A 9,282-nucleotide genomic window follows, 5' to 3' on the forward strand; every position below is an offset into this window, starting at 1 on the left:
GCAAAGAATCCCTATCAAAGGCAACAAAAACAATAACAACAAAGTATCCTCTCCTATCTTTGCACAGCAGTTAACTCTGCCAGCATGTGATACAGGAAGAAGCTTCTGAATTTCCCAGTCTCTGCACCAAACTGTGAACAATGCAATCATTACTACTTCTCTGGTACTCCCTTTTTATTTCCTTTCTGTTTTAGCTCTGTCCTGCTAGGACAGAAAGATCTTTTCTTCCATCATTTGATCTCATAACCATCCCTTTCACTGAATGTTCCTTTTAAAACTGAAGAACGCTGGGATTGTGCGAGCATCTTAAAATCTTTCATCTTTGCATTGTTTGAAAAACGTGCATAGCAAAAACCTCTGTGGGTCTGGTTTATCTTGGAGCCTTGGGCATTTTCACTGGGCCTCTACCCTGCTAACTGTAAGGCTTGGGGCCCTGTTTCATCTTGCGATGCCCCCCCCAAATCCTTTTACTCCTGTCTTCCTTCCCACGGCAGCTGGCTCCTGCCTTTAGGTTTGCAGCAGCTGTATCAGCCCCCTCCCCTCACAGTGCAGATAGGCTTCTAGCTGTTGGCCTACTTGATGCTTGAAACCACAGGTACATGGCTTCCTGTGCATTTCTCAAAAGAAGTGTTGAGCAAAGGAAATCAACTGGTTTAGTTGATCACGATCAACAATTTCTCCTCCCCCTCCCCTTCAAAAAGGGTGTTTTCATAAGTCAGTTTTTAAGGGGAAAAAGTTTACCTTTTTGGACATTTGCGTTATACATTTTAGCTTTACTATTGGGTTTACTACTCTAAACAGCGTCAATTTTGCTTATTAAAATTGGTGCTCTTTATTTTTAAGAAAATCTGCACCTTTCCTTACAGAAGGGAGGAATCCATTAAGGAGCTTTAAGAACGCTAACTTTTACCCTTAAAGTACTGACACTATATTTCCTTCTCTTCCTGCGTGTTCTGGCCTGGCTTTGCTTTTTCTCACCAGTTGAGGACTCGAGAAAAAAAATGAGACCTCAGTAACCAATTAATGTCTGCCAGACTTACAGCATTTCACCCGTGTTCTGCTTGTGTCCTTCATATCCAAACATGTTATCCAAATTAAAGAGAATTCAATGACTTTAACTCACTTGTTGATGGTGAATGCATGTACTATTTTGTAAACGCCATTTTAAATATAGAATTCAAATGGGAAACCAGCCATTAGACAGTGAGGAACCTGACATCCTGAATTCCTTTTTGAAGCAGCTACTGAAATGTCACTTCTACTTGTTTTACCTGGCTAGGCTTTCTAAATTCTGTGCAAAACTGGCAACTGGTTAAGCAGTCAAGTTCATTTTGATACCCCAAATAAGACGTGCTGTAACTATTCACCTTCATTCTTCTTGAGTATGTGTGATAAATTCAGTGTTGGTTATCAGAACCTGTATGATCAACGGCAAATGTAGGTTGCCCCTGCTGGCCTTGAACTCCCGGGCTCGTGCAATCTTCCCACATTAGCCTCCCAAATAACAGGGGCCACTGTGCCCACTGTACCCAGTTTGGCCAATCTATTTTTATTAAGGATTTTATATAACTCATACTAGGAGTTGAACCAGCCTACGTAAATCACCTCCCAATTGCCTATTAAATTATAGCTGAGGTATTTTGGGTACCTGGGAGAAGCGCACTTCTATGGCGCAGGAATTTACCAAATCACCAAAGATGTTTGTCACTTCTCAGTCCCCGTGACACCAAGAGGCAGGTCCCTTCTCCAAGGTTTCATCCTCGATCAAACCGCTCCTTCCAAACACCAAGCAGTCACACCGGGCCACGTTTTAAAACTTTTTATTTGCATATTAAAAAAATTGTGCATTCCAATAATTAAAATCATTTGAACAAAAAAAAAAAATGGCACTCTGATTAAACTGCATTTTACAGCCTGCAGGACACCTCGGACCAGCTTGAATTTCACTCTAGATTTCACCATCCTCCCACCCAGCTTCTTCCTTCACCAACATGCAAGCTCTTTTCCTTCCCTGCCAGTCACACAGGCAGATGGGAGAGGCAGGCGAGGCCTTCGTTGTCAGTAGTTCTTGGATGTGAAAGGGGTAGCACAGTCATTTAAACTTGATCCAACCTCTTTGCAACTTACAAAGTTAAACAGCTAAAAGAAGTAAAATAAGAAGGCAATGCTTGTGGAATGTACAGTGCATATTGGCGGCGCACGCCTCATTACGATTCGCCTGCTTGCTTCTCTTGTTCAATCGCTGTGACCGGAAAAAGACAAAAAAAAGAAAAAAAGAAAAAAGATAGGCTAAGAGAATCCAGAATACTTTATAAAGATTACAATGCTTTCATTTAAAACCGCTTTTCATGGCCTAAAAATTTTGCATACACGCAATTATAATCAAACATAATTTATATTAACTGTGTTAAATCGAAGTACATTTTAGTAGATAAATGTACCTGTATATTACTATGACATATTAAATATTCCACTATTAAATCACTAAGGCCCTGTGTTTGTTGGCTGCAAAACAATTTTAATTAACCTTTCTAAACCGCATTCATCATCATCAAACTGTCTGCTCCTCCCCCGCTCCCCCTTCGCGCCCCTCCCATCCTCCTCCCACCCACCGCATCCGCCCAGCCTTTTCTGAAGATGGGGGGGGTCGGAGCTTACTTTCTTTCGAAGGCAGAGGATTTTTCTCTTGCGTTTCTGTCTTCTTCAATTTCGACTTATCGAATTTCTCGATCTCAGCCATATCGGGCTTGTCAGACATGGTCGCGAGAAAGCTGCAGGTACAAAGCCGAGAGCGAGGCTGAGAGGCTGAGAGGACGCCACCCACGCCCTGGCCTCTCCCCGCTCAAAAATGCTCCTCTCCCCTCCAAGGCCCAGCCTGAAGCCCCACCCCCCTTCCTCTTCTGTTCAGGGCTGAGGAGCTTCCTCTTTCTGCAGGAGGAAAAAAAAATAGAGATCCCCCTCAATATTTCAAAACGTGGGGGACCAAGGAAGGAAGACGGCTCAAGGCCGAAATCTCCTCAGGCAGCGAAATTGACCACTGCAGGTTAACTGCAGCGTTTAAAAATTACAATCTGGCTGGAGCGCATACAGAGTAACAAAGCCACGTCCTAGTAAATGTGGAAGGCAAAAATCGCGTAAAAACTGGAGCCAAGGTCACAGGACGGGTTTTCGTTTTCTAGATACGATCTCTCCCCTCCAAAGATGCAGGCCTGATCCCGCCTTTCCTCCGCTCACAAAGACGGCAGCTGCAGCCCGTGCCTCCGACCACCGCCCCGGCCACTTCCCCCCTCTCCACCGAGTTTTGTGCAGCCGAAGGCACAAAGCTCCCCCCCCCCCACGCTCCATAAATCAATACGGATCTGCATGTAGGGGCAATCCCCCGGCCTTTGCGCACATTCCTCTGCAAGTAGGACTTTTGATTTCACCATACCGCCCAGCCTCCTTAAACCTGCTCAGATACAGCCTTCTTAGCCATCGATCCCTTCAAGGCTGGGAGACTTGAGAGCGGTTGAGGCTCCAAGCTCCCAGGAATGCGCTTTAGAACAAAGGATCTTTCGTTTCTGATTAAGCTCAGCCTCAGAGGCAACGGAGATGCCTTTGGGGAAAAACTAAAGCCAAAATGTCCCCTTGAGGCTGTACGGCAAAATGCCAGTTTTTGTGGTTTTGAAGACTGAGTTATCGTTCCCATTGCCCAGCTTCTGAAGGGATTTACGCATCCTCAAGCTTTTCCCAGCGACCTATCCAAGGAGGATCACTTGGGATCCGCTTTAGGGATTCCTGAATAGGGATGCAGGGGGTGAAGGGGGCAAGCGTGTGAGCCTGGCTGGAGGGGACCGGAGAAAGGGGCCCTGGGGCTCACCGGAGCGAGGTGCGCGAACGAGCGAAGTCCGATCTGCTCAGTGGCGAACGCCGAGTGTCGGGCGGGGCGCGGCAGGCACCGCTATATGCGCGCTCCTATGTAAATGAGGTGATGTCACCCGCAGGCCCGCTTAACTCCTTCGCGCCGCGTCCGCTGAACGGCGTCCGGAGGCCCGCGGCTTTGGGGGGGGGTCTCCCTCCCCCATCAGTGCGCCTTAACCGCAAGGACGGCGGAAAAATAAAATGAGCAAAAGCCCATCCTCCAATACTTTCTTCACAGTGCATTTTCCCCTTTTACGTTTATCCTGTTATAATGAATTTTTGCAAGAGCAGCCTAAACCTGCTCTCGGGGACCAGTGCGTGACAACTAGGGGCCTGGGTGGCACTTAAGGGTACAGACATTCCTCTACTGCGAATCTGGCTTTGTCTGCTGCAGACGTCCTCAAGCTAGGGCGCGGTGTCCCTCACACACGGGCCTCACCCACTGCCGGGGGTACGACTCCAGTGACTCAGCTTTAGGCCCGGAGCTTTCGCCCCACCCGGCCTTCTTTGTCTTCCCGCTTGGATTCCCCTTCACTTGGGTGGGAGGGAAAGCATCCTTAAGGGACTTGAGAAAAGAAGTTTCACCGCTGTAGCACCCGCTTTCTTCATTGTTCTTTTATTTCCCACAACTCAGATCAAATAACTATAACATCTGCTGGGTGTAAGGTAATTTGGAGTTTATAGAGCACAATGCTTCCCCCTTAAAAACGTAAGTCAAGTTCAAGCTCTGCTATTGACTTGCTGCCTGACAATGAGGAAGTTCTTTACTTTCCTCTTCCTTATTTTCATAAATTATAAAAGTGTTCGCAGAGGAGGCCCGTGTTGATTTCCAAAGCCCACGAGCCCATTTTCTGTAATGTCTTAAAATTGTGCTGAGAAATTGAACTGTACGTTTTGAAGAGAACACGTTCATGCAGCACAAGGACGCCTCTGAAGTGCAGCTGGAAATATGGAAGATTTCGGTAGAGAGCAGCAGTTTTCAAAATGGCACCTACTCTGAGGACCAGCCACCCACTTGCTGCTGCAAAGGAGTTACAAATGCCATGCCCCGCGCCTGCAAATGGCATGTGAAAGGCAAGGGACCTGCCACCGGTTGGAAAAAGGCCTCCTTGTGATTATTTCAGAGATGCAAAGCTGTATGCACAAGATTCCTTCTCTTTTCTTCTGTCCTGGGGAAATGTTTTTCAGAAAGCCTTTGCTAATCATTTTTATGGCAGAGGCTTTTGTCTCGCTGGGGATCAGAGTCAACTGTTAGAGAGACCCTTCGGTGCCAACTCAGGAGCAGCAAGAACTCCCTCCCCCATTTCTCCATCTGCTTGACTTCCCTTTTCCTGGGGAGGAAAGGGCTGGGGGTGGACAGAGGCAGGTGACCGTCTGGTTCCCCAGTTAATGCTCTGTTGGGCCGCTGCCTTCCCGTTCCCTCCACCACCCCCAGGGCCCTAGTCCTGTTGGCGCAGGCACTGGATGTCACCTTCTGGGAACACCGCTGTCCTGTGCGGATTGGTCTGGGAGTCCACCGCATGGTTGAAACACAGAGAAGATCTTGCAGGGTGACTTTCTGGCCTCTTCCGCTGGCAGCTGCAGTCTCACTGACACCATTTCTGTGGGTTCGTCAACTCCATTTCCCCTCACCCAGCTGCCGTCAAAAATCCTTTCCTCCTGGATGGCTGCTTCTCCAGTCCTCACAGGACCCATGTCTCCCAAGGAGCCTGAGGAGTGGAAATTGGTACACATCTAGAGCAATTTTCTAGCACATCCCTTCCGCTGAGGGTAGATGGGGACTGAAAGAGAGGGGAAGGTAGTGGGAGGGGAAGCCAGGCAGGCAGCTCGCTAACTGCCAAGAGCTCACTGTCCCTGGGCTTGGCTTCCCATTGCAGGGAATTCAGCTGCTCAGGGAAAGGGTGAGGAGGTTAAGAGCAGCCCAGGAGCCAGGTGTGGTGGTGCAGGCCAGGAATCCCAGCAGTCTGGGAGGCTGAGGCAGAGCTGGCAGAGTGCTGAGGACTCAGCTGTGTGAAGGCCCTGGGCTCAAGCCCCAGTACTATTAAAAATTTAAAAAGCACACAAAAGGAACAGTATGAAAAGTTGTGTGACTCCGGCCATCCTACCTAATCTTTCTGCGCCTGAGTCTTCTCATCTGTAAAATGCGTCAACTTTAATATCACCCCACAGCGTCGTGAGAGGGTTAAATGCTCAGGACAGTGTGTGGCAATTAGTAGCTCTTTGTAGTGCCTTTGGTGCTATTATTTAGAATGGAAAGTCAGGAGGACAATAAAATAAAAGTTTTAGTGTTTGGAATTCATTAAAATTTTAGATGTTCTGTTACCATTTCTCTTATAAAGAGAAATTTATCTATTTTTGTTGTATATGATTTCTACATTATTGCAATATGATATATAGCGTTAAAATTATTGCACAGATAAATGACCAATAAAAATGAGATCATTTGTTTTTTTTTTACAACAAATAAAAAATGATCCCCCTCCCCTTGCCAGACGTGGTGGTGCACTCCTGTAACCCCAGTACTTGGGAGGCCAAGACAGGAGGATGGCTGTGAGGTTGAGGCCAGCCTGGGCTACATAGTGAGTTCAAGACAAGCCTAAACAGCATAGTAAGACTCTGTCTCAAAAAATAAATAAACATTGGAATAAGAGCATTATATTCAGTGTTCTTTCCTGTCCACTGATCTTCATGAGCAGAGACTTGCAGATGTGGCTTACAGATGTGGGGACATCCAGGATTAGGGGGTCATCATTGCAAAAAGGCAGCAGGTGGCCACTCTGTACTCACTACGCTAAGGAGCACTTTATCCTCCCCAGGTCCGTGCCTGAGGACCAGCAGAAAGAATGGGGGGGCAGGCCACTTTGTTGGCACAATGGCTGATCACTGAGCAGTTGTAACCCAGAATTCAGTTGATTTTCTTAAGTGAGGAAGGTCCTGGAACCCAGAACCCATCACCTTGCTTCCTACTGCACACAGTTCAGTCTGCTCAGTGTCAATACAGTTCCAGATGCAGGGCAAATTCCTGCCCCCGGGGAGCTAGCTAGCTAGAATTTATAAATGAGTTAGCATGTGCTGGGCACAGCCACCAATTTAAAAGGCAGACGTGGAGAGCCCCAAGAATGGCCTACAAAGGTGCTTGGTCACTTCAGTGGTGCTCTCCGCCCTGAGGGCTCTCCAGTGACAGATGAGCCAATTGCCCACGTGACAACTGCCCTCCCTTCCTCAGCTTTCTGGGAAAAAATGTGCCAACAGAGCCTGGTGGAAAGGTGGCCCCACCGCCAATCTTGCGCCCTGCAGAACCAGGAAGAATACAGGAAGACAGGGGACACTGTTTCGTTTTGCTTTCCAACTGCAGTATGAGTTCATGAAAATGAGTTCTATTCTTCTGAAGCTATTTAATGTCGTGCTTAGCATTTGTCACAGGATGAGGAGCAGGAAAGGGAGGAGGAACAGAGGCACAAGGACAACAGTGAGGCTCCCCACTCTGCTTTCTCAAGCCCTGGTCCCTTTGTCTGGCCTCAGGGCCTCCTGCTGTCTGTCCCACCTGCCTGTACCCCATGCCCCCCGGGAGCCCCGTGATCTCCATCTGTTCACCCTGCTCTCCCTTAAGACAAAGGGAGCTGGTGTTTAAACCCATAGTTAAAGGCACAGCCTTAACTCGTCCCTCTGATGACAGGGACAGAAAAGGAGAAAGAAGAGGAATGACAATTAATGCACTTGCTAGTCTTATGCTCTCTGTTAAGCCCTTTGTATGTTATCTGATTAATTCTTATCCTAGGCGGTGGGTGCAGATCTCCTGGATTTACTGCAAAAGAAACCAGAGGGGGGACTCGGAGAATGTAAGCGACACGGTGTAGATCAAGTCCCTGTCGTTATGCATGGCCCACCTCTGACTTCCGTTTCCACGGTCCCCACCCAGAGCCCCTCCTTGTCTCCCGTGCAGTGGACAAAGGGCCTCCCCAACTGTCTAGGAGACATGAGCAGGACGAATACGGAACACTGGAGCAGCAAGAGGATCCCAAGAACACGCAGACCCTCGGCGCACGTGCGGCTGCTTGGAGCAGATCGCCAGCGTCAGCTTCCTGTGTGGCTCGAGTTCGCCTCTGCAACATCCCCTCCAAGTGGTCACTTGGCTTCCACACAGCCAGACAGCAGCTTCCAAGGCGGAGAATGCAACTCACACGGGGGTGCAGTGAATGAGTCAGCTTGCAGGGGCTTGCAGGGGAAGCGGGGAGTGACAGCTAGTGCATTTGGAGTGCTTAGAAGACATGGGGAGCGTTCTTTGCCGCAGCTCCCTAAGCCTCACACAGCCTGGGGCAGAGGCATCCTACGTTGCCCATTTCACACATGAAAGAGTTCTGGAGAGATTAAGTTACCTGCCCAACATCACACAGTGAAAGCCAGGGGCAGGCTGGTGGGCTTCGAAGCTGCCTCCTTTGCGCACTACATCTTCCTGAAATCTTAGGCTTTTTAGACTTTGTTCTGTTGCTAGATATGGATAAAATTATAGTCTATGTCCATAAACCATTAATTAACATCATTAAAACTTTAAAATAGGGCTGGACTGTAGTTCAGTGGTAGAGTGGATTCTTAGAATGGGTACTACGTGAGGCCCTGGGTTCAGATCCCAGCACCAAAAACAAAAGAAAAAAAAAACTTTTAAAACATAGGTACTGAAAACCAGGCACAAGGTGATATGCATCTGTAAGTCCCAGCACTCCAGCAGGCTGAGTCAGGAGGATTGCAAGTTGGAGCCCAGCCTGGGCAACTTAGCAACTTATCACAATCCTGTCTCAAAACACTGGGAAATAAAATAAAAAAACCTGGGAATGTGGTCCAGTGCAAAGGCTGGATTCAATGTCCAGCAACACACACATGCACATATACACCTACAGGCACATGCACATGTGCACACGCACGCACACATGCACACACACACACACACACACACACACACAAGAGCCTGTGGTAACATATCACATATATTTGCCTATCCCAATTTTTAAAGTGTTTGATTACAGCAATTCAATCTGGTCTTTTTGCCTTCTGTATAACCAGTGCACTTGCAGTAAGGGACTTTTATGTCCTGAACACTGGTTGTTTCTCATAGCTTTTTTACACTTCATTATTTTTCCCAGTAATCATTCACATTTCTACAATAGTCAAAAAGTAGTAGGGCAAATAGTATGTTGAAAGGATGGCATTACATATTCCTAACAGCTTTCCATATTAAAAATTATAAGTTTTTATTCCACGGTGAAGCAGAATTACCATTAGCATGTGAAAAGAATTCACATATGTTAATGTGCATCTGTGGATGTCATAGCCTTTTTATGAAATATAATTTCCAGATCATCAGCAGCAGGTGATTAATGGATTTAT

General features: G+C 47.4%; 1 protein-coding gene across 1 annotated transcript; it reads right to left on the reverse strand.

Moving 5' to 3' along the window:
* Window positions 1–1,892: 1,892 nt before the first annotated feature.
* Tmsb4x (thymosin beta 4, X-linked) lies at window positions 1,893–3,943 on the reverse strand. The gene is made up of 3 exons (XM_013508189.1): window positions 3,860–3,943; window positions 2,659–2,771; window positions 1,893–2,242 (listed from the first exon to the last, which is right to left on the reverse strand). Exons 2-3 carry the CDS (start codon window positions 2,756–2,758, stop codon window positions 2,208–2,210), a joined length of 135 nt encoding a protein of 44 aa, XP_013363643.1. The 5' UTR covers window positions 2,759–2,771; window positions 3,860–3,943; the 3' UTR covers window positions 1,893–2,207.
* Window positions 3,944–9,282: the final 5,339 nt, after the last annotated feature.

This window comes from Chinchilla lanigera, unplaced genomic scaffold (genome assembly GCF_000276665.1).
Source record: "Chinchilla lanigera isolate Chin_1 unplaced genomic scaffold, ChiLan1.0 scaffold00143, whole genome shotgun sequence".
In the NCBI taxonomy this organism is placed as follows: Eukaryota; Metazoa; Chordata; class Mammalia; order Rodentia; family Chinchillidae; genus Chinchilla; species Chinchilla lanigera.

Bases quoted from the DNA above. Each gene is read 5' to 3' on its own strand.
- Tmsb4x (XM_013508189.1), bottom strand. From the start codon at position 2,758: ATGTCTGACAAGCCCGATATGGCTGAGATCGAGAAATTCGATAAGTCG. The intron at 2,243-2,658 runs GTAAGCTCCGAC...TTCCGGTCACAG, and splicing joins TCCTCTGCCTTCGAAAGAAA to CGATTGAACAAGAGAAGCAA.